The sequence below is a fragment of the Notechis scutatus genome, chromosome 6 (genome assembly GCF_049901735.1).
Source record: "Notechis scutatus isolate UNSWTSFEM ecotype Mainland chromosome 6, rNotScu1.2, whole genome shotgun sequence".
Lineage (NCBI taxonomy): Eukaryota > Metazoa > Chordata > Lepidosauria > Squamata > Elapidae > Notechis > Notechis scutatus.
In genome coordinates, this window is record NC_142014.1 from 4620209 (window position 1) to 4645454 (window position 25246).

Here is a 25246-nt window from a genome sequence, read left to right on the forward strand (position 1 = left end):
ACTGAGACCTTATCCTGGAAATCCTTGAATGCAGAGTTTACAGGAAGACACTAACGCAGCTGGGTAGGAGCAACGCAGCCCACACATCTTGCCCCTTGGATTGTTATCTGGACTTGATGGTTTCTGAGGTTCAAATCTCACCCCCCCCCAATCCAGGCCTTTGCTTGACCACTCGGCCGACCTCTCTCGGAATGCATTGTGTTTGGGTGCCCCACCAAAGGACTTGCCCTGCCCCCTTAATGCATGCTGCTTGCTTTGCCTGAATTATTCGGGAGGTGGTGGTACCATGTTTCTCATATAATAAGGCCGGGTCTTATTTTTTTGAGCCCCGAAAAAATGGCTAGGCCGTCTTTTCGGGGCGACTTAATTTCCCCGGCATCTTTGGGCGGGCAGGCGGCGAGGGCTTGGATGTTGACCTTGGCGTTGGTGGGGCACTTCGTATTGGGGTCAACGCAGGCAGCACCATATCCGGGTGTGCAACAAAAGTACTTCCTAACAGCAAGCCCCCCACCATTCCCCCCCATTTCGCATGTTTTAATATAGGCCTTAATCTGGGGGGAGGGGCTTAATTTCATTTCATGCCTATAAAACATGCTGGGACTTCCTATTGGGGAGGCCGTATTGTTGGAGAAACAGGGTATTTTGGGGTGGGCAAAGGAGCCCCCTGCCAAGCACAAAGTCTCTCTTTCTCTCTCTAGATCAGGGATCAGGCTCTTATCGATACACTCCAAACTGGGGGGCTGACTTTGGAGGCTCCAGGAGGAAGGAGGAGGACGGTCCCTTTTGGGAACCTTGGGCTGCTTTGAGGTTTAAATGGCAGATTCAGCCGACTTCCTCCCTCCCTCCCCCTTTTCCTTTCTTTTCTCTCTCTCCCTCCCTCCCTTTTTCCTTTCTATTCTCTCCCTCCCTCCCTTCCCTTCTTTTCTCCCCCTCCCTTTTCCTTTCTTTTCTCTCCCTCGATTTTCCTTTCTTTTCTCTCCCTACCTCCCTTTTTCCTTTCTCTTTTCTTTCCCTCCCTCCTTTTCCTTTCTTTTCTCTCCCTCCCTTTTCCTCTTTTCTTCCTCCCTTTTTCCTTTTTCTCTTCCTCCTTTTCCTTTTCTCTTCCTTTCTTTTCTCCTTCCCTCCCTTTTTCTGTTTCTCTCCCTCCCTCCCTTTTTCCTATTTTTCTCCCTCCCTTTTTCCTTTCTTTTCTCCCTCCATCCCTTTTCCCTTCTTTTTTCTCCCTCCCTCCCTTTTCCTTTCTTTTCTCTCCCTCCCTCCCTTTTCCCTTCTTTTCTCCCTCCCTCCTTTTCCCTTTTCTCTCCCTCCCTCCCTTTTCCTTTTTCTCCCTCCCTTCTTTTCTCTCCCTCCCTCCCTTTTTCCTTTCTTTTCTCTCCCTCCCTTTTCCTTTCTTTTCTCCCTCCCTTTTCTTTTTTCTCTTTCCTTATCTCCCTCTCTCCCTTTTTCCTTTCTCTTTTCTCCCTCCCTCCCTTTTTCCTTTCTTTTCATCCTCTCTTTTCCTTTTTCTCTCTCTCCTTTTCCTTTCTTTTCTCCTTCCCTCCCTTTTTCTCTCCTTTTCCTTTTTCTCCCTGCCTCCTTTTCCTTTTGTATCTCCCTCCCTTCTTCCTTTTTCTCCTCCCTCCCTTTTTCCTTTCTCTCCCTCCCTCCCTTTTTCCCAACTTTTCTCCCTCCCTCCCTTTTCCTTTCTTTTCTCTCCCTCCCTTTTCCTTTCATTTCTCCCTCGCTCCCTTTTCCTTCCTTAATTTTCATGGTCCAACTCTGCCCTTTTCATCCCAGTTTCATGGTGGGCAACACCCATTCAGCAAGGAGACGTAATGGTGTAGCCACTGGATGCAGATATTTGCTTGTTATGATACAAGAGTGTTGCGTTGGTCTGGCGTGAGTGAGCAAAGAGATGGGATTCTCCTGCTTCCTCCCTAAAATATTTTTAAATAAATACTTTTCTTCCTTATCTGCATGATTGGCCTTCAGTGGACATGATTGTAGATGACCAGGGAGAAAAAAGGGAAGATTACCGGGTTTATGCAGGAATCCTCAGATCTAGCTTTGCTTTCGCTGTGACCACTTGGCTTTAGTGAAAGCATACCTTTTACTGGATGCAACTCGACTGCAAATGGAGATGAGTCTTTCTTTCCTGAAGGTCCAATCTGGGCCGGGCCTGATAACCGCTCACCTGCTTGGCTGCAATGTCTTCTCTTTGGCTGTGGGTGGTTCTCTTGTGGGTGTCCATGCATCTGGGAAGGGTGAGGAGACAGGAGATATTGGAATATCTCGGAATATCTCGGCTGGGCCCAGGAGTTTCTGGACGAAGCCGCTTCCCACTCATTGCCTCTTCCTTCTTCTTCTGAAAACATCGCCAGAAATCTCAAAAGGTGAACAGTAACAATTATTTGGGTCTTATTAACCAGAGCTGGGGAGGAGAGAGATGACTGGAGAATATTGGAGGGCCTCTTCTAGAGGAAAGGATGAAAACAAACAAACAGAAAGAAAAGTGAAAGCTTTCAGGCTTTCTTCCGCCCACCTCCTCATTGTGGCCCAAAATGTTTTCATCATCAACGTTTGCTAGGCGAGCCCCTTTTGGCACCCAGGGACCCCCACAGTTGCATTCAGCAGGCAACTTGAAGAAGAAGAGGGTGTAAGTCCATCAATGGGGATTGGACAGCCACTTGTCTGACATGGTATAGGGCAGGGGTGGGATTCAATTGTTTTAACAACCAGTTCTGTGGGCGTGGCTGGGTGGGCGTGGCTTCTTCTTCTTTGCAGCACCCTCCTTGTTTTTGGGCCTCCTGGACCTCAGGGAAGCCTCCTGGGGGGCGTTTTTGCTCCCAGAAGTCTTCCCTGGGGCCCAAGAAGGCACAAAACCGAGCACAGGGTGGAGCACGCAGCATACATACACATCCCATGCCCCCTTTTGCCTCCTGGGCCTCAGGGAAGCATCCTGGGCAAAGCAGTAAGACAGCGAGGGGGACCCCGGCACAGCTGATCATCGGGAAGGGAAAAAGAACCTGAAGATTCCTTCAGGAGTGATTGGGTGGGGAAGGGCACAGTCAGTGATGTCGGGCAGGCGCAATAAAGACTGGGAGGGGAGGGTGGAGAGGGGCGGGGCCAGCCAGGGGCACGATTTGCTGGCTCTCCGAACTGCAGAATCATAACAACCAGTTCTACAGAACCAGTCCGAACCGGTAGAATCTCACCCCCGCTATAGGGTCTCCTGCTTGAGCAGGGGGTTGGACTAGAAGACCTCCAAGGTCCCTTCCAGCTCTCTTCTTTTTTTTTTAACAGTTTTATTAATTTTAACAACAAACAAAAACACATAAAACATAAAAACATCATCTTTCCTTCATGAGTTTACAGACAGTGTATCGGTTGGTTTATCACTTTTTTTTGTGCATCCATTTCATAGTCTCCATTGTAGTTATATTACATAATAACTCATATTATCAATCAACAATTATATAGCCTGATATTATTAAACAATCATTTGACTATAATTTTGTTAATTCATACTTTAATGAGATAACTATAATTTACTTAATTTATTTTATAGCAAATAATAAAGTCATACCAAGTCTATCTTAATAAAATTTTATAAGGATAGTATAAAAGAAAAAAAAAAAAATATGTATTCATTGTTTCCTAAAATTCTAAATATTCTATTATTATATTTTATTATCTAGCCATTGATAGAAAAGGTCCCAAACTTCATAAAATTGTTTATCTTCTTGTTCTCTAATTTCAAATGTCAATCTACTCATTTCAGCACATTCCAATATTTTCTTATTTCTTCCTGTGATGGTATTTTCTCACTCTTCCAATTTTTAGCAAATACAATCCTAGCCGCTGTCAATACATTTACAATCAAATATTTCAGATTTTTATTGTATGTATCAGGTAAGATTCCCAATAAAAAAATCTCTGGTTTTAAATCTATATGTTTCTTTGTCATTTTTTCCAACCATATGCAAATTTTAGTCCAATATTTTCTAGCGTCCTCACAAGTCCACCACATATGGTAATATGAGCCAGGTATCTGATGACATTTCCAGCATTTTTCAGATTTATTCTTGAACATTCTTGCTATTCTTGTCGGGGAAAATGCCACCTGTAAAACATCTTATACAGATTTTCTTTATATGCTGTTGACATTGTCATTTTATAATTTTGAGACCACAATTTTTGCCATTTCTCTAAATCAATCCCATATCCAAAATTCTTCCCCCAAGCAATCATCGTTTCTTTAACTTGTTCTTCCTCTAGTTTAATTTCCAATAAATAACCATATAGTTTTTTAATCACCTTTTCATCAGTACCTGTCAAAATCTTATCTAAGTCAGTCAATTTATCATAGAATCCTCTATTTTAGAATCTTTAACATACCTTGAATGTATTTGCGCATATGAAAACCAATTCATCTTTATACCTTGTTCTTCTAGATTTTGCATCGTTTTAAGTTCACCCTTTTCATCCAATATTTCCCCATATCTAACTGTTTGTTCCTTCTTGTATGTTATAGGATAAGAAAAAGCTTCAATAGTTGATAACCAAACTGGGATTTTCAAAAGCATTGTCTCTTAATTTTCTCCCAGTTTAACCATAAAGACTCCCGTATGTAATGCCTTTCTAAAATAGCCCTGCGATTTAGTTCCCTTATAGCAGGGGTCCTCAACCACCGGGCCGTGGACCGGTACTGGTCCGTGGAGCACTCTGTACCGGGCCGCAAAGAAAAATAAAATAAAAAAAATGGCGGCTTTCTTCGCCTTCGGTGAATGCTGCTGGGATCAGGGATCAAGGACACAAATGAAAGAAGGGGAGGGAGGAAGCAACCAAGCCTGTCCTGCTCTCTGGCTCAGCAGCTTGGTTTCTCCCGCCTCGTTCTCTCTCAGTCGCTCTCTCGCTGCTCCACCAGCCCAGGAAGAAACTGCTTCAAAGAAGCCGGGGGTGGCTTTCCTGTCGCCGCAGCGCCTCCGAGCGCCCGTTTACCCCCCCCGCCCGCCGTCGCGGTTCAATTCAGTGCCCGTTCTGCCTGCCTGCCTGTTTGGTTGTTTCGGAGCAGCTTCGGCTGAGAATAATAACTATTCGCCTCTTTTTATCAGCCGAAGCTGCTCTGAAACGAAGAAGGCAGGCAGGCAGGCAGAACGGAGCACTGTGGATTGAAGCGCGCGGCGGGGGGTGGGGGTGGGGGTAAACGGGCGCTTCGGAGGAGCTGCGGCGACAGGAAAAGCCACCCCGCTTCTTTGAAGCAGTTTCTTCCTGGGCTGGTGGAGCAGCGAGAGAGCGACTGAGAGAGGAACGAGGCAGACACCTGAGGGAGGGAGGGAGACACCTGAGGGATGGGGCTGAGGGAGGCAGGGCCGAGGCGCTCCCTGAACTTGGTGGTTTGCTGGCAGACGTTTATTACCCGACTAACAACATCAGATGTTACCTAGTCAGGTAATGAAACGTCTGCAAGCAAACCACCAAACTCGGATTCTTATCCCCCCCGTCCTTGAAAAAGTGTTTGTGCTTGAAACTGGTCCCTGGTACAAAAAGGTTGGGGACCACTGCCTTATAGCACAGAAAAGCATGCCAGCCCAGTAATAAATCATGTCCTTCTAGTGTCAACAATCTAGTCTTTCTTAATGTTATCCATTCTTTGGCCCACATCAAGTTTGCAGCTTGATAATACAGCTCCCAATTAGGAAGGCCAAATCCTCCTCTAGTTCTAGCATCTTGTAAAAGTTTTAATTTTATTCTTGCTTTCTTACCTTGCCATATATACTTCAACACAATTTTATTTAAATCTTCAAAATAATCTTTGCCAAGCCTAATTGGTATTGTTTGTAACAAATATAAAATTCTGGGTAAAATATTCATCTTGATTGTTGAAATTCTGCCTATTAATGACAGTTGTAGGTTTTCCCATTTCTTCAAATCAAATGCTATCTGCTGTTTGAGTTTAATATAATTGTTCTCTTTCAATGTAGTACACCTTGACATCAAATATATCCCCAAGTACTTAACCTTGTTCGTGACTTGAATTTTCAATAGGTCTGCCAGTTCTTCTCTTTGTCTTAATAACATGTTCTTTGTCAGAATCTTTGTTTTATCTTTATTTATTTTCAAACCAGCCATCTCACCGTACGTCTCTATCTTTTCCAATAGTTTTAAAGCTGTCTCTAGAGGATCTTCCAAAATGAAAACCAAATCATCTGCAAGGGCTTGTAGTTTAAATTCCTCCTTTTTGATTTTCATTCCTTTTATATTTTGGTCCTCTCTAATATTTCTATTCAACACTTCCAAAGTCAATACAAATAGCAAAGGTGATAATGGGCATCCTTGTCTTGTGCCTTTTCTTATGTTAATAGAGTCTGTAAGTTCTCCCTCTATCATTACTTTTGCCGTTTGTTTATAGTATATGGCTTCTATTGCTTGAATAAATTTTCTGGCAAAACCCATCTGTTCCAGTAGTAGTGACATAAATCTCCAGTTCACATTATCAAATACCTTTTGGGCATCTAGAAATATCAAAGCCATTTGTTTTTCAGGATGCGCCTCATAATATTCCAAGGTGTCCAGAATTACTCTCATATTGTCTTTGATTTGTCTCTTTGGCAGAAATCCATTCTGATCAGGATGAATAAAATTATTTAAGTATTTTTTAAAGCCTTTCTGCCAAAATTGAAGCAAAGATTTTATAATCTGCATTCAATAAAGAAATAGGTCTATAGTTCTTAATTTGTAATGGGTCGACCCCTTCTTTTGGGATAAGTGTAATATAAGCTTCTGACCAAGTTTTAGGTATCTTCTTATTTGACATAACTTCATTCATGACTTCTAGCAATGGAATGCTCAACGATTCTTGTAGTGTTTTATAAAATTCTGCTGGAAGCCCATCTGGACCTGGTGCTTTTCCATTATTCTGTCTGTTGAGTGCTTCGGTTAGTTCCATCATTGTTATAGTACTTTCTAACATTTTTTCAGTCTCTTCAGGTATCTTAGGTAGGTTAGCATTTTGTAAATACTGTTTAATTTTTTCCTCATCAATATCCTCTTGTTTATATAGTTGTCTATAAAAGTCTCGGATAATTGCCTTTTTCTCCTTGTCACCATAGCACATTTGGCCTTGATCGTCTATTAACTGTAATATTTTCCTTGATTCTTTCTCCTTTCTCAGTTTGTATGCTAACCATCTACCTGGCCTATTTGCATCTTCAAAATAGTTCTGTTTAGCACTTCTAATTTTTGTGCCAATTCTTCTTTCTCTATCTGACCCATTTTATGTTTAATTATGTCCATTTTAAGTTTAATATCTTTTTCTGTGGCATTTTCTGTAATTCTTTTTCCAGTTTTTTGTGGTCAACTTCTAAAGCTTTGATGGTTTGCCTCTTCCTAACGTTCTTTTTCTTTGTATAGTCTATTATTAATCCTCTCGCATATGCCTTCATTGTATCCCAAACATTCTGTATTGAAGTATCTTCTTTTTATTTTCACTAAAGAAGAAAGCCAATTCTTTCTCCATCCATTGTGTAAAGTCTTTTTCCTTTAAAATAGTATTATTTAATGTCCATCTAGATCTTCTTTTTGTCCTTTCCATTTAATTGTCATTGGATTATGGTCTGCCCATGTACTTGTTTCAATATTTATTTCTTGAATATTAGATATTAATTCTGTTGATGTCCAAATCATATCTATTCTGGACCATGATAAATGTCTATTTGAGTAAAAAGTATATTGTTGAATTTTAGCATTTCTTTCTTTCCATATATCTTTTAAGTTTAATTCACCTATCATTTTGAAAAAGGATTTGGGGAGAGTCTTTCTATTTTGTCTTGATGCTGTCGCTGTATAATCCAGTTTATTGTCTACAATTCCATTGAAATCTCCCATCATAACTATATTAGCATAGTCCAGTTCAATTATTTTCATATGTAATTTTTTATAGAATTCTTCTTGTTTATCATTCGGGCATAAATTGCAACCAGGAGTGTTTTTGTATTATTATCCACTATTTCAACCATTAATACTCTTCCATCTTCATCAGTATGGATCAGTTTTGCTGGGATAGTTTCTTTAATGTATAAAACCACTCCTCTTTTCTTACAGTGAGTCAGGGAAGTAAATATTTTCCCTAATTTTGGTCGTGTCAGTAATTGTTCATGTTGTTTTTTAATGTGTACTTCTTGTAAGCAAATTATATCAAATTTTAACTTCTCTAATTTGTGAAAAAAATTTCTTCTTTTGGTAGCTGAGTTCAATCCATTTATATTCATAGAGATCAGTTTTTTTCCCTCCATGATTATGTTTTGTTATTCTGATTGATTAATAAAGGGCCAAGTCCAGCAAAAGGAGCTGGAGACTCACCGAGAATTCCAATCCCATCAAGGAGTGTCCAGAAGACTCCACGGCTTTGATCCCCAACCTGTGTCCCCTGAGCATTGACAGTCTTCCCTCTCCTAAAGATAGGATTTCTCCTCCTCTCTTCTACAACCCAATGCCTGGCTCTTAACACAGCAATGGCAGAGCCAGGAGAAAGAAAGAAAGAAAGAAAGAAAGAAAGAAAGAAAGAAAGAAAGAAAGAAAGAAAGAAAGAAAGAAAGAAAGAAAGAAAGAAAGAAAGAAAGAAAGAAAGAAAGAAAGAAAGAAAGAAAGAAAGAAAGAAAGAAAGAAAGAAAGAAAGAAAGAGAAAGGAAACGAAGAGCACAGTCCCGCCTAAACGTCTCAACCAGAATTCCTCTCGTTCCTGAGGTTTTCTTTTGCACAAAATGTTCCCTTTCCTTCCTTCTCTTTATTTATATTTGTATCCCTTTCATTCTACCACACAACACACGCACGCACACACACACACCCCTCTGTTCTTACCTTCTGTTCCCGGCCTTACTTTTTGCTAGTCATCTTGTACAACTTATTGTCAGCCTTCAAGATCTTCTACTACTGCTTTGCATCTTTTGGCTGCCATAAGTAACGGGGGGAGGAGTGGGGTTAATGTCTGGGAAGAGAGCTGGAGGTGTTACATTCTTGTGTTGTGTAAATGAGGAGTGGGGGGGGGAGCATAGATTCCTGCTTTTAGGTTTCTATTTCTCGCTTAGCTTTCTTTTCTCTGCAGCTGCAAACCTTTATCAAAATATGTCAAGGTCAACGGACAGAGGCCTCATCACCACCTGAAAATGTCCACATGATCATATTCCGAACTTTTAATTGGAGGAATCTTTTGAACTATGGGGGGTGGGAACAATTCCATCACTTTGTATATCTGATTTGCGCGCCTTATTTCTCAGATTCAGAATCCTACTGATGCTACCGCTTCTTTTTCAGTAAAAGAATTCTTTTCTCTAATTTATGGAGTCTAAGTATTTCTTTCTTGGATTTTGAATGGAGCACCGACTGACACTTATGTACTTTCTTGGTGTTCAATTCAATAAACTTGGAGGCAAATACCCATAGATTCCTGAAAGGAGGTGAACAGCTATTTTAATTTTCTCTTTTTAGGAGCTGGGCCAGAAGCCCAGACTTTTCATGCAGGAGGAAAGAGATGCCCCAAAGAAGCAGTGATGGAGAGATGCTTTCTTCTGGGGCCCAAAAGTTCCCTCTTACACAAAAATGTCTTACTTCAAACTTGAGTGATGAAGACTCCCAAGATAAAGTCTGCAGAGTTTGATGCAAGCATGGCATGACCAATCTGCTACTTTTCTTGACTACTGCAAATGCCGGTATCGTGGTTTTCTAGGGGTTTGGACTAAAATGTGGATTTTGTTTTTAACATTCATATTTAACAACATATTTCCACATAGGGGAAATCAACAATTGGAGACGGCATCTCATTTGAGGCATTGCAGCAGGTATTCAAGGGGAGTTGGACTGTTTGCTTGTGGCTATGTAGAGATTCTAGGCGATTCCTCTTTTAACTCCATCCCCAGGTTCTGCCTCTTCTTCCCCTAGACCTCCAAACTGAAAAAGACTCCTGACTCACAAATCTGACTGCAACATCTGGACAAGAGAGAGGGGGGAGGGGGGAGAGAGGGAGATTGCAGAATTGGTGGGCAGGCAAATCACCGTCTCCATTCTTCAAGAACTTCCTGTTCAGGGTGGATTTTCAAACATTCAGCCATGTGGTCTACCTTGAGCAGGCAACTCCGACTTTGTTCCAGCTGCTCTTCCTCTCTAATGGCTTTTTTTCTGGCTCATCCAGATGCTTCAGGGACTTCTTCACTGGGCTCATCAGCTCTTTGCACTTGGGAGACAGAAAAAGCAAAGCTCCATGTGAGTCGCACATCAGAAGGAAGGTGAGGAAAGGGAGACCCCGATTGAGGCAACCTTTTGAGGCTAGGGGCCTATTTGAATCTGGGGGAGGGGATCTGCTTTGGGCACCCTCTCAAAATGGCAGCCAGAGGAGTCTTCCCCGTTCCCAAGACAAGTCACCAGGCTACAGAGAGGACAACGTTGGTGTGGGAGGTTCCACTCTTGCAAAGCAGACTCTCTCTTTTCATCCCATTCTCAGAAGATCTACAATTCTCCTGTGTTAGAGGTAAACTGGTTGAGGGAAAAGTCCTTTTCCGTTGAGATGAACTTGCCAGGGACCGTGTTTGGCTTTCCAGCATGTCAGCCACCTTAACTGAGGAGAGGAAGAAAGCGAGAGGGTGAAGGAGCCTGAGGTGTATCCAGAGAAACACCTGGAGCCACACGGTCTCAGGCCCCAGGTGGCTGGGCAAGACCAAGCAAGTGAAAGCGATCCAAAGTTCAGGATGGGATTTAACGCTCGTCTGGGGAGGCCCTAAAATCTTGGAGACGGTGCGAGAGGTTCCCCACCTTTCTTGAGGCGAATTCATTCAGGTGGAGGAAGGGAGCTTTTGTTTCGATCCAGAGGGACCGATCGTTTCATGAAAGAGGCAGCCCTCGACTTACAACCATGAGAAGCTACAGCGGCACTGAACCAAGTGACTTATGACCCTTATGGCGTTGCAGCATCCTCCTGCCACTAAGAGATGGCAGGGGGTGTTTGAGGTGCTGGCCCCGCAGGCTCACCCCATTGACTGTCGCACTACTCCGAAACCGGCGCCGAATACGGCAGCACATTGGGAAATTAGAGCAAAGCCGCCGCGACCACATTCGAGGCACTGGCTCTGGATTGGTGCAACAGTCAATGGGGTGAGCCTGCAGGGCCGGTACCTTGAACGCTCCCTGCTGCCTCTTAGTGCCCCTCTGACGGCCCCCTTGGGGACGCTAAGAGGTGGCAGGGGGCATTTGAGGCACCGGCACTCACCCCATTGGGAAGAGAGTTTAAAAGAGATGCAAGCTGAGTGCAGTGTCTGCTGGGAGCAAACGTGAGTTTATCTTGTGTTGACTTTGCTTATCTGTGTTCCTGGCGTCTTCCCAACCGTGTTGAGTTATTGCCATGCCTTCAAGTCTGGAATTCCTTCTCCTGCCCTGCCGAACTAATGACCTCCTCTTGCCTTGATTGCACTTCTAGTTACAGTGTTTGTTGACCACGTTTTGGTCTTGATTCTCTGCAGCCAAAGGATGTTCCTGGGAGAGTTTTCCTCCAGCCCAGAAGGTAACCACGACATTGGGGGCAAAGTTGGAGCTAATAAAGGGACTCCTACTGATTATCTGACTGGGTTGACTTTGGGCCACGCCCCTTGGGTCATCACGGTTAAAAGGTGCAGGTGTGAATGCAGCCCCTGGGGAAGAGGGTCGTTCAGTGGGTCGTGTGGATCTCACAAGAGTCAGTAAGGTGGGGTGGTAGTTCAATCCCAGGGGGCCCTGAGTTCCAGTCCTGCCTGGGGTGCCAAGCCAGCTAGGAGGCTCTGAACCAGCTGCTCTCTTGGAGCCCTGGAAAAGAGGCATTGGCAACCGCTTCTGAGCAGCTTCCCCTGGGGGCTTCCGGGCAACCTTCCCGCCCAGCTGGGCAAGGCTGAGGGGCCTCTCTGGGCCTGGCTTCTTCCTCGCTGGTCAAGCGGCCTCCAACGGGCTGGATTCGGAGAGGGTTTGGCAGGGGGCTGTGCTGTGAGGAGGGGGCACACAGGGGTCCTGCAGTGCCAGGGGGGTCTGCAGGGGGTCTGCCCCCTCCCTAGTGAGGGCAAGGAGGGAGGGGGCCTGGGGGAGAGGTTGTTTCACTTCTGATGGCCATAAGAAACCAGGGTTCCTGCGTTCTGCAAGCTAGCCAATGACTGAGGGTCTCTTCAGGGGTCTTTGTTCTTCCCCAAAATGGAGGCAGGATGTGGAGAGGGGCTGGTCTGCATCCGAGTTTTTCAAACTTGAGGAGGAATGGATTTCAACCCCCAGAGTTCCCCTCCCAACAATGCATGGACTTCCTCATGCTGGGCAGGGAATTCTGGGAATGAAAGTCCCTTCATCTTCAACTTCCAACTTTGGAAAATGCTGGTCTCCCTTCTTCCCTTTTGTGAGGAGTTAAAGCCCTGCACCAAGACTTGGCTAACTCACAGGTTGCTCAATCTATTTTCTTTTTTCTAGGTCTCTCCCTCCCTCTCTCTCCCACTCTCCCTTCCCAGCAACCCCGGATCCCCCTTGGAAGATGGGGAGGAAGAGCGCCCCCTGTGGGAAGGGTGAGGCAGCACTCCCGCGGGACTCCAGTAGGGGGCGGCAGAGGCCTTGGAGCTGGCGGACTTCTGGCACCGTCGGGCAGCACGAAGGGAAAGGGGGGGATTTGGAGAAGGTGGGAGTGGGGGCTCCAGGCGCACTGCCAGCCGAGCCGTCGAAGAGAACAGCGCCCCTTTGGCTCGCTCCCTTCGGCGGCTCCTCTCCGGCCTTTCAGCGGCGCTCTGCCCCCCCGCCCTGCCACGTTCCCCCTCGTTCCCGCCCTTTCTTCAAGGCCCCCTTGCTCCCCCAAGCACTCTCCTCCCCCCACCACACGCCCCCCCACCCAGACCCCCTCGCAAATGCTTTGCCCTTAGCAGTGCCCCCCGGCTCCCCTCCCCGACAGACAGCCTGGCTCTCCCCCTTCTCCTCGCCTGCCCCGCTTCCTTGGCCCGGACCAGCCACCGCCCCCTCCAGGGACCTCGAAATCCTCATCCCCCTCCTCCCCCCCTCCGCCAAGACCCCTCGCCGCTCCTCTCTGAGGGGAACCGGAACCCTCAGCCCTCCCCCCCGCGCTCTTTCTCAGCACCTGTCTGGGTAAAAGGCGCCTTTTTTTAAAAAAGAAATTTTATTAATTTTCAATAAACAAACATACACAAGCAAAACACAAAACATGAAAACATAAAACTTCTTTTTGGAAAGCGGCTTGGTCCCGGGTTACATCTTTTGGTACAGACATAAATCAAGTTCATGCTCACTTTATATATCATTTCATATGTTATTTACCATTCTGTATTTTCTATACGGCTTCTCCCCTCTTTTCACTCTTTTAATTCTATTTTATTTATTTCATCTCAATTTAAATCATTATGTTATATCTTTTGTCCGTTCTGTTTCAATTATCTATTCTTCTTTTCTCATTAACACAATATTTCTCCTGTAATCACTGATTGAAGTATGACGCCTTTATATCTTTCCCCTAAATTTAACACTTAAAATAATATATAATTTTCATTCTGATTCTGCTTAGCACATTCTAAAGCTACATACATTTTAAAATAGAAAAATAATAAGTTTATAATATAATTAAAACAATAATCCATAGCAAATTAAACTCTATCATTAAATCTTAAGCATTTTACACATTCCCTTTAATGTTTTATTAAATCATATAATGATCCAGTTTTCTAACATTGTTTCAAATAAAAATACAACAATACAGTCTTATGCACTTTTGCAGAATCTCTTTTGTAGTTATATTTTTACCCATTATCTCTGAAAAATCCTGTTTCTTTGCACCTTGTTTCAAACCTTTATAACTTCTCTTCCCTTTTTCTCTACCTCTCTTCTCCGATCTAGTCTTTTACCCCCCCGTCTCTTGATCTCCACCCTCTTAGTTTCCACTCTCTTCTGTATTTCTCTTTTCTGTTGCTTCCTAACATTGTATCGATTTTTCACCTTATTTTTCCCTTTTTGGTTGTTTTTTTAAGTCTTAAATTCTCTATTCTCTTTCCCCTTTTCTTCCCCAACTAAAGTTGTTTGTTCATTAAAGATGGCTTTTTCTTCATCCCAGCCTTCTTGTTCTTGTAATTTCTGATAGGTAGAAATCGCCATTTCTAAGAAATGAAAAACAGTTCCAGAAGAGCCCTTCCCTTTTGTTCCTCTTCTTTTAGCTTTTTAAATTCCATTTTCAGTTCTTCAACAGATAATGCCATTGTGAAAACTTTTTTAGACAACCCAAAAGTTTTTAATCTTTCAAATAATAATTTCAAAAAGTCCCAAAGTCACCAAGCAACCCAAATAAACACAAGCTGTTTCATTTAGCACTTTCTTCTTTTTAAACTTTCTCTTCCTGGGGTACAGTTCAATTGTAAAGTTCCAAAGTATATCTTTTAGAAGTCTTATTACAATTCAACTCTGATCTTATAAGCTCCAAGCAGCCTCCTCCAGCAAAGTCTTAATATTAATTCTGTACCTCTCTCTTCCCACTTATAGCAAAAAATAATACCGTATATGCCGGCGTATAAGACGACCCGGCGTATAAGACGACCCCCAACATTTCCACTCAAAATATAGTTTGTTATATACTCGCCCCCTCTTCCGCACGCCTTCCACTTTTGCACTTTTTTTTTTTTTGAGGCACTTTTGTGCACCGTGGAAACGAATCCCGTGAAGCCGAAAGGAGCAGCCAGCCTTCTCCCAGCTCCCAAGGAAGCGAGGCTCGCACTGCCCGGGCTCCGCTGAGGTATCCGGCTGGGGCTCTCAGGAGTTGTTACCGCTGGCGCGGCTCCGCTGCTCCAGTCCAGCGTTGCCTCGGGAAGGGAAAGGCAAAAAGGAAGAGCCGCGGCGGCGCTTTGCAATGGCAGCAGCGGCTCCTGGTTTTGCCTTTCCCTTCCCGAGGCAACGTGGGACTGGAGCCGCGCGAGCCGCGCCAGCGGTAACAACTCCTGACAGCCCCAGCCGGATACCTCAGCGGAGCTCGGGCGGTGCGAGCCTCGCTTCCTTGGGAGCTGGGAGAAGGCTGGCTGCTCCTTTCGGCTTCACGGGATTCGCTTCCGCGGTCCGCAAAGTGCCTCAGCCGCTGGCAGCCGCAGTGCTTCCCAATTACTATTTGCCGGCGTATAAGACGACCCGGCATATAAGACGACCCCCAATTGGAGGCATGTTTTCAGGGCAAAAAAGTCGTCTTATACGCCGGCAAATACGGTAATTGTTTTTAATTCCAATGTTCAGAAATCTTTAATGTCCCCTTGGCTTTGATTTTCAAATTTAATTACCTTGATGCCAAAATGAGTTTTTCCGATTTCCATCTGCTATTTCCGTAGGGAAGGAGAGTGAGAGAAAACGAACTTTCCTTTTAAACTTTCTACCGCCGCTTTTTACGATCTTCTTTGGGAACAATGTATGTTTAATGAAGTTAAGTTTCCAGGGTGTTTAGATGTTATTTGTTATCCCGGTTCAGCCAAAAACTTTCACTTTCTCAGCTTCCTGCTGCACTTTCTTGTCCGGATGAAAGCTTCTTTGTGGAGGCCATTGCTGACTGCCGCTCCACCGCTTTTGGAAAAGGGAGTAAAGCCAGCTGAGGAGGGGGATTGCGATTCCCCGGACCCCTGCTGGGTCTCCCCTATCTTCAGTCACCTCTACGGGTTACTATTAACCCCCAAATCCAGCTGGATCGGGGTACTTTAGCGGCGAGCGCAGCAGGAACCGCGCACGATCACGGATTTCTGCTGCCTCCGCAGCCTTGCAAACCGGAAGTCAAAAGGCGCCTTTTCTTTTGAGAGTCTCATCCAATTACAGCGCTCCTTGTTCCTTTGGGTCTTTGGTAGAACTAGGAGAATAACGGTTAATATGACGGCGCCAGATGTTAGTCTCTTCCAAAGACGCTCCGTTGTACAATGAGGAGAATAACGGTCATAATCAGGGTGTAAAATATGATGGACATTTTAAAAAAAGACCCGACACAGACAGTGCACTGTCGCTGTAGAAATGGAACTTGATGCACTGTGGTAATATAACCTATTGATCATTTTATCATTTTCTGTAAGGCCTTTGTATAACTAGCAGTAAGTCTAGGAAGATGTGGGCATTCTTGGTGGGGGTAGGAGTATCTTTGCTCAGAGTGCCTCATTCTGTTTTGATTCTGCCAGTTTAGAAGGAATAGGAAAATGGGTGAAAGTTCAAGGTACAAGATACACAGTTGTGCTTTCTCATGGGACTTTCCAAACTTTCCCATGAGACTTTCCGTGGCTGTATGATCTCATCCTAGCAAGGTAACATCTGGGACTTTCCAAGATTGTGTGTTCTCATGCTGGTGAAGTAATCTCCTGTTGAGGTCATTGTTTTCTGAATATGCATACTGTATTTTGCTTGTGTTTTTCTCAATAAATACTGCTACCTGAGTTCTCTCAGGGTTGGCATTTTCTCAGAGACAGTTCCCTGTGTCTCATTTTCAATGTCAAACCACCATAAATGGTGACCCCGACGTGATAGCTTGGAAGGCTATCGTTTCCCGCATCCTATACTCATCGTCGCGGACGTCGACTGGGCCCTCATCTTCTTCGCTGGACGAAGATAGATTCTTTCGTGAGTATGGGGGAGATCTCTCGAAGGCTCAGAAAGAGCACATCAGGGAATTGAGAGGGATCATTGGGAATAGTTTTGGGTTTGGAATTGGCAGTAGGGGTTGTGCTGTAGGAAAGAAAGAAATTGAGGACTTACTACAGTATGTTTGGAAAAATATTAAGTCATATCCGGAGGGAGGTAGTATTAAAGTAGAGTCCTGGAAAAAGATAGGGAAATTTTTGCATGAGGAACCTCGTGCCCCTTCTTCAATTTTGTTAACCTGGAGGGTGATAATGGATGCATTAGCTACTTATGAACAACCGCTCCTATCACCCCCCGAAGAAGGTTTGCCGCTTTACCATGCGGTACGTTTGTTGCCGCCGACGGCACCTCCAGATAAATCTGGGGGACTGTCTGGCGCTAGAAATACTTTGTCAGAGAATAAGAGTTTACCTTTAAGGGTTCAGGTGGATGCAGTTACTGCAGCTATTCAAGAAGCAAAGAATAGAGGGAATTATCAGGAGATGATTTGGTGGAGTTTGGAGTAGAAGTTCAACTTAATCCAGTAGAAATTGTCATGGATGCTGCATTAAATCCGCAGCGGGAGTGGAAGCCTTTACAGCTCAGAATTTTGAGGGAAGTTAAGCAAGCAGCAAAAGAATATGGTGTTAGAACGCCATATACTCAGGCATTGTTAGAAGCAGTTGGTTATGGAAATAAAATGATTCCGGCTGACTGGAAAGCTCTGTTGAATATGATTTTAACTCCAGCTCAATATTTGGTGTTAGATCAGAAATGGAGACAGCTGGCAGTCCAGAGGGGAACAGCAAATGTTACCCCAGATCAGCTTTATGGAGCTGGTAATTTTACAACAGTGGAACAACAGAGAGATGGTATGCCTGAGGAAGGGTTCATTCTTCTCCCACAAATAATTTTTCAAGCCATAGGGTCTCCCTGGCGGCGAAGGTGGTGAGAAGACCTTTACTAACATCAAACAAGGGAACAATGAACCCTATGAAAATTTCATTAGCAGACTGAAATTGGCTATTGAAAGACAAATTGATAATCAATTCGCCCAGAAAGAGTTGCTTTTTAAGTTAGCAGTAGAACAAGCTAACACAGATTGCAAAAAGATTTTAAATCCACTTATAGCAAGTGGGGAGAGAGAAATCGCAGATTTGATTAATGCATGTAGGAAGGTTGGGAGTCAGTCTTTTAACATGGAAACTTTAGCTCTGGCTTTACAAACAGGACATGCTCAAAAGGGGAATTGTTTCAATTGTGGGAAGCCTGGACATTTTAAAGCGCAATGTCGGGCTCCTGGAGGGGGTCAAAGTCAGCAGAATAAGAGATCAATGGGACAGGGTGTTCGTCCTAAATCAGTGTGCCCAAAATGTAAGAAAGGATACCATTGGGCAAATCAGTGCAGACTTCATTCGGAGGGAAAAAACTAGGAAGCAGGGATCAGGGCATTCTCCCTACTCTAAAGAGTGAAGTAATGTCCGAAGGGTTGGAACCACCAGAGAGAGGTACAGCTACTAAAGGTTCAGCAGGAATTGATCTTCCATTAGCCGAGGATTTGGAATTGGGGTTTCCGCATGTAGTTTGTTTGGGCTCAACGGATTTCTATGGTCCGTTGCCTCCGGCTTCTGTGGGTCTTCTTCTTCCTAGATCATCGGCTCATAGGCGTCAATTGTTTGTGGTTCCTGGGGTTATTGATTCGGATTATGAGGGTCAGATCAAAATTCAGGTTCACTCACCTGTCCCTCAATCTTTGAAAAAAGGGGATTGTTTTGCACAGCTTATAGTTTTGCCAAATATGTCTTTGGGAGAGTCAGATGGAATTCGTCAGGGTGGATTTGGATTTACAGATAGGTTTAAGGAGTCTAGTGTGTTTTCTATTATGCAAGGTATTAGGCAAAATAACAAACCAAAATTAACTCTTTTGGTTGAAGGCAGAAAGTTTACTGGAGTGCTGGACACTGGAGCAGATGTCTCTGTGATCAGCGAAAGTGAGTGGCCTAGGGAGTGGCCGACAGATCCTACACCGTCTGTTCGAGGAGTCGGAGGACTTCAAGACGCACGGGTTAGTAGGAAGATTCTTAGAGTTAAAACACAGCAGGGAGGGGCTGTTGCATTTGTTCAACCGATTGTTCTGCGCCTTCACGTTAACTTGTGGGGCAGAGATTTGATGCAACAGTTTGATACAAGGGTTGTCATTCATGATGACTGAACACCCACCTGTGGAGTTATTAAAATTACAACTACTCCAACAGGAGCCAGTGTGGATAGACCAATGGCCTTTGACTAGTGAGAAATTAGTTCATTTACATGAATTGGTTCAACAACAATTAGAAAAAGGACATATAGTGCCTACCACTAGTCCTTATAATTCTCCAGTTTTTGTTATCAAAAAGAAATCTGGAAAATACAGATTTTTACATGATCTGAGGAGCATAAATTCTATATTAAAGCCAATGGGTCCACTTCAGTGTGGAACGCCTAATCCTAATTTAATACCTGATGGATGGAATATAAGAGTGTTAGATTTGCAAGATGCTTTCTTCTCCATTCCTTTGCACCCTGAAGATGTAGATTTGTTTGCTTTTACTATTTTGAGTATAAATCAGGGGCAGCCCGCTAAGCGATATGCATGGACTGTCCTTCCGCAGGGAATGTTAAATAGTCCTACAATGTGTCAAATGTTTGTGGATTGGGCTTTACAACCTTTTCGGAGTAAATTCCGGATTGGAAGGTTTATCATTATATGGATGATATTTTGATAGCTGCTAATGTTTCTGATGATGCCATGAATTCTGCTGTCATTCTTTTAACTGCTATACTAAAGGAGAAAGGCCTAATAGTTAGTCCTGAAAAATTGCAAAAAGAATATCCTTTTGCCTATTTAGGTCATAAATTATTCCTGAGTCACATTACACCCTTGAAATTGGAATTTGTTCTTCCTAATCCTTTAACCTTAGTGGGTTTACAACAATTTTTGGGTCATATAAATTGGATCAGGCCGTATTTGGGTTTAACTACTCTTCAATTAAGTCCTTTGTTTCAAGCTTTGGCTAGTGCTAAACAAGCATCTGACATAATAACCTTAAATGAAGAACAAAAAGGGATTTTGTCATTAATTGAACAAGTTTTAAGCCATAGATGGACAGATAAATGCTTGCTAGATTGTCCATTATCAGTAATTTTAATCTCAGAACGAAGGGCTACTGCATTGATAGTTCAGGTAAAAAAAAAACTGCTTTAAGGATTTTGGAATGGATTCATTTGTCTCATACACCATCGAAATCCATAAATTGTATCACAGAACAGCTTGCTGATATTTTTAATTGTGCTCGTCAGCGCTGCAAGGCTATTGCTGGTATGGAACCAGTAACATGTTATGTTCCTTTTGCTTTAGCTACCTGGGAACAGATGATTTGCAATAGTGAGTTTTTGCAGGTTTTGGTACATTCTTGGCCAGGGAAATTTTCTTGTCATCCTCCAGCCGATCCTAGGCTATCTTTGTATAAATCAGTCAGAATTAATTTAGCAAGTCTTTTTGTAACTCAGCCTATATCAAATGCTCCTACAGTTTTTACTGATGGAGGGAAAGTTTTTGGTGCTTGTGTTTGGAAAGATAAATCTGGAATTTGGCATACAAAAGTGACTTCAGAGCAGAAGTCTGCCCAGCAGGCAGAACTTGCTGCTGTAGTTTTGGCTTTTCAAAATTTTCACAATCAGGATTTTAATTTAATAGTGGATTCATTGTATGTGTATAATTTGTTACCCTTTGTAGCAGGTTCTTATTTGTCTCCTGGAATATCACCTGATATTTTAAGATTGCTTTGTTGTTACAAGGATGTTTGGAGCAGCGTGTGAATGTGTGTTTTGTTGCTCATATTCGTAGTCATAGTAATTTGCCTGGAATTTTATCACAAGGTAATGCCAAAGCTGACAGTGCTGTAACTTCAGTCCTCACTGTCCAGCCATGGGATAGTCATAGTTATTTTCATCAAAACGCTAAAGCATTGGCACAGCAATTTAAACTTACTACTGCAGAAGCTGCTGCCATAATTCAACAATGTCCAACTTGTTCAAAGCAGGGCACGAATATCCCTATGGGAGTTAACCCCAGAGGGTTGAAACCTTCAATGATTTGGCAAATGGATGTTACTCAATATCCGCCATTTGCGCCCTGGAAATATATACATGTAACTGTGGATACTTACTCAGGATTTTTAATGGCTACCCCTCAAAGAGGTGAGATGGTTAAACATGTCATCAATCATTGCATTAAGACTTTTTCAGTTGCTGGAACACCTAAAACTTTAAAAACTGATAATGGTGCGGCTTATCGGAGCACCGGTTTTGATCAGTTTTGCAAACAATGGTCTGTGGAACATAAATTTGGGATTCCATACAATTCTACTGGGCAGGCTATTGTAGAACGTCATAATTCCACGCTCAAGACCATGTTGACTAAATTAAATAAAAAAGGAGGGAAGCTCCTGGGGCTTCCGGCGATTCAAGATCAATTAAATCTAGCTTTATATACTTTAAATTTTTTAAATTTGTCTGGTAACCCCCCTACGAGCGCGGCCAGCAGGCATTTTTCTTCTCCTTCTACAGATGCAGTGAGACCTCGGGTGTTGGTGCGGTTCCTTCCGGATCCGGCATGGGTTCCTGCTGAGCTGATAACGTGGGGACGTGGTTATGCAGCAGTTGAACATCTTGGTCAAATTCGTTGGGTTCCTGGTCGGTGCGTTCGGCCTGATCATTCGCAGGCACCTGTGAAGGAAGTTTCGGAGGAGCAGGATGGTGTATCTGTGGTTCCTGATCCTGTTGATTCTGCCTAATCTGTCCTGGGCTGCTCGGGTGCGGAGAGAGCAGCGACAGCATGTTCAGCGTGCCGGAGATTTGGGCGATGATTTGTGGATAGATAATAATTACATTAAAGATTTGCGCTCAACTGCCAAAAACTTGAACATCACCAATTGTTGGTTGTGTATGCACCTTCTTGGGAGAGTGGGAGAAGGACTAACATTGCATGGAGTGCCTTTTGAGGAAAAAGATTTAATAAAGAATGTAACCTGGAGAAAACAGTTGTCTTGTGCTACAACAGAGCAATTCCAGATCCTAACCATGGGAGGTAATCTATGGACACAAATTTCTCGAGGTCTTATCCCGCCTTTGGGAATTGCTATGAACTATAGGGATATTCATATTTTAAATAATTTTACTGTTGCTATGTTTAATGATACTATAAAGAATATTAAGATGATTAATGTAGAAATGTCTGAAATTCGTACAGTTACTTTGCAAAATCGATATGCTTTAGATATTATGTTAGCTGCTCAAGGAGGAGTTTGTGCTTTAATTCATTCACATTGTTGTGTTTTTATACATAATTATGAGCCAAACATTACAAAAACTGTTCAGGACATGGAAGATCGTATTGCTCAGCATCAATCTGGAGCCGATGGGTTTAATGCATCATTCTGGGACAGTCTGTGGTCCTGGCTTCCTGATGGATCATGGTTTCGCTCCTTATTGCAAGGGGTTGTTATTATTATTGCTATATGTATCTTATTATGTTGTTTTATTCAATGTATTCCTAATCTATTACAAATGTGTACCTCAGTCTTCCGGCGTGAGGGATCAGGTCATGAGGGAACTGTGTACTATGCCACTAAAACACCCCCTATCTTTGAATAAATAAAAAAGGAGGGAATGTGGTAATATAACCTATTGATCATTTTATCATTTTCTGTAAGGCCTTTGTATAACTAGCAGTAAGTCTAGGAAGATGTGGGCATTCTTGGTGGGGGTAGGAGTATCTTTGCTCAGAGTGCCTCATTCTGTTTTGATTCTGCCAGTTTAGAAGGAATAGGAAAATGGGTGAAAGTTCAAGGTACAAGATACACAGTTGTGCTTTCTCATGGGACTTTCCAAACTTTCCCATGAGACTTTCCGTGGCTGTATGATCTCATCCTAGCAAGGTAACATCTGGGACTTTCCAAGATTGTGTGTTCTCATGCTGGTGAAGTAATCTCCTGTTGAGGTCATTGTTTTCTGAATATGCATACTGTATTTTGCTTGTGTTTTTTCTCAATAAATACTGCTACCTGAGTTCTCTCAGGGTTGGCATTTTTCTCAGAGACAGTTCCCTGTGTCTCATTTTCAATGTCAAACCACCATAATGCACGACAAAGGAATAAAATAATTTTTAAAATCCATGCAAGTTCACAGCCTCCAGCATGTCTCATAATGGATTCCATAGTAAATGTTTTGCTGTGTGGAAAAAGCACAAAAAGACACAAACACAATTCCCTAAATAATAGGGGAGGGGCGGGGGCTGCTGAATCTCCCGGGGAGCCTCTTCCTCAGCGGCGGGGCTGCTCTGGAAAAGGGGCGCCAGGCGATCTCCCCAGATGGCGGTCCTGGAGGGAGGGACCCGGAGGCAGCCCCCTCTGGCTCGGTGGGGTGACCAGGGAGGGACCCTCGGAGAGGAGGGGAGGCTCCTGCAGGTATGCCGGCCCCGTCCTGTCCCCGGCCTTCAAAGCGGTGGCCAGCGGCTTCCGGGCCCTGGGGATCGTCTGGATGGCCTCGCAGGCCTGGGAACGGAAGCCTCGTGGGGTGGGGGTGGGGGGTCCACCTGTCTCTCAGGTGGGCCGGTTCCAGGGCTGCCCGGGTGACTGAACCCCGCGGAGGTCGGACGGGGAGGAATCCGCCCACCTGAACCCCAATGCAAGGCAGGTTTCTTCCCCGGAGTGGCTTCTCTCCTCTCTCCGCCCCAGAGGCTCCCTCGCCTCCTCCGGGGTTGCCGCCTGTGGTTGGTGGGATGAAGAAGGGCCCGACTCTGGGGGAGGAGGGGGCAGCCACGTGCCCCTCAGCCCCACAGCCAGGGCGAAAGGCAGGAGCGGAGGGTCCCTCGGCTGCCCCTCCTGGCTGCTCAGCCCTGCCGCCCCGGAGGAGAAACTGGGGGGGCAGAGAAGGCCGGGGTCCTTTCAGAGCCTTTGGGGGCAGTTGGGAGCTCTTGGCGGGGAAGTGGGTGGGGGAGGGGGTGACACTTGACCCCCTCCCCCAAGAGAGGGTGGGCTCCCCTCCCCTCCCCAGGAGGCTCCCCCGCTGCTATCCCGCTCCCCCGAACGCTTCTCCCGGGCGCCCCTACCGTCCCTGCCGCCCCCCAGCCCCCTCCGTTCCTTTGGAAAGAAATCTCTTTTTCCTCCTTTCAGTGTTTGGCTTTGTTCATTCGGAGCCTCCGATTTCCTGGTTTCCCTAAAAATGGGGGCTCTGCTTTAGTTGCATCTCCCTGATTCTGCCTTTGATATTTGTCTCTCTTGTCTTCTTTCAGGTTATGGGGTCTTTGTGCAACCCTGCTGGTTCCTTCTGGGATCCTCCTTCCCTTCCCTTCTTTCCCCATTCTTTTTCCTTCCCTTTCCTTTCCTTTCCGTACCTTCTTTCCCTTTCCTTTCCTATTCCTTTTCCTCCTCCCTTCCTCATCTATTGACTTCACTTCCTTCCCATCTTCCTTTTCTGCTTCTTCCTTTTCCTTTCCTCCTCCTATTTATTTCCTTCCATTCTAATCCTGCCTTCAAAAGAAAAGCTCCATGGGTGACTTCGAACTATCCTCAGAGGAGTCTCAGTTCCCATGGAAAGACAAGGGGGAGAGACCCGTCCACCTCCTTTGGGGGTCTCTCTGACCATCCCCCCCAATTTCTTCCCGTCTGCTGGGACTCGTGGGACCCTGAGCGGGTTTCTCTCCATCCAGACCGTTCCAGGCATCCTGGCTGGGCCTGTCGGTCAGCAGAGGAGCCGCTTTCTCTCTGGCCCCAAGTGGGCCCCCCTCCCATCAGACTCGGGGAAGGAGGGAGGGGCAGGAAAGACAGGGCTCAGGGGGAGGAAAGTCTGAGGAACTGGGTGGTGGGGGGACTCATGGACCCTGTTCTGTCTTTCAATTGCTGGCTGAATATAAAGACAGTCAGGCAAACTCTACAAAGGCTTCCATACAAAGTTTCTTTATTGAATCACAAGGCATCCTCAAGGTATAACTCACAGTTATGTCGAGATTCATCTAATGTCCAAATCTTTGCATAGCTGACTTCATAGTGTGAAAGTATAGTGATCTTCATCCCGTAATGATGGAGCAAAGGGTGAGACTCCAACACGCTGCTGGGGTCCAAGCAAGAGTAAAGGCAACTCCCCCAACCCAACCAAGGGTCAATTCAGTGACCAATCAGGATTACAGATGGGACCACATGACATGAACTACATTTCCCATGAGACATTCCCTTAAGGGGACAGCTCCCAATTCCCAATTAACTATATACTGTCTGGACAGTACAGGCCAGTTGCTTTTGTGGTGTGGAGACAATAACTTGGTCCTCAACACCAATAAGACCAAGGAGCTGCTGTATAGTGCGGTCTTGGTGTGGTGTCATGGGTGCAGTTTCGGTTCAATGTGAAGCGATGTTTGTGTTTATTTTCATGGTTATGATGTGCACTGATATAGTTCCTTTCCGGCTTCGACAAGGTTCTTGAATAAAAGGCGATGGGTGCTTCGCTTCCGTTGGGGAGTGTGTGGCTGAGGATCGCCCGATCCCGAATGGCGATGCGCCGCATGTGACTGTCAGCGGGAGGGTCTCTGTTGTACTGATGAGGACGGCATCCG

General features: G+C 44.6%; 2 protein-coding genes across 7 annotated transcripts in view; both read right to left on the bottom strand.

The window, feature by feature from the left end:
- LOC148130102 (uncharacterized) overlaps positions 1–87 on the bottom strand; it is a 2050-nt gene extending 1963 nt beyond the window's left edge. The window contains exon 1 of the mRNA XM_087969054.1: positions 42–87. Coding sequence (XP_087825180.1) covers positions 42–87 — 46 coding nt within the window. The remainder of the gene's footprint in view (positions 1–41) is intronic.
- LOC148130100 (vomeronasal type-2 receptor 26-like) overlaps positions 1–24979 on the bottom strand; it is a 178207-nt gene extending 153228 nt beyond the window's left edge. For 4 of the 6 annotated variants that reach the window (XR_015750250.1, XR_015750252.1, XM_087969267.1 and 1 more), the window contains exon 1: positions 24632–24979. Coding sequence is in view for 2 of the 6 variants with exons in the window: in XM_087969267.1 (XP_087825393.1) it covers positions 24632–24649 (18 nt within the window). In the remaining 4 variants the exon portion in view is untranslated. Of the gene's footprint in view, positions 1–9549; positions 10208–15779; positions 15831–24631 lie in introns of those variants that run through there. The other 2 variants (XR_015750249.1, XR_015750253.1) reach the window with 2 other exon arrangements.
- Positions 24980–25246: the final 267 nt, after the last annotated feature.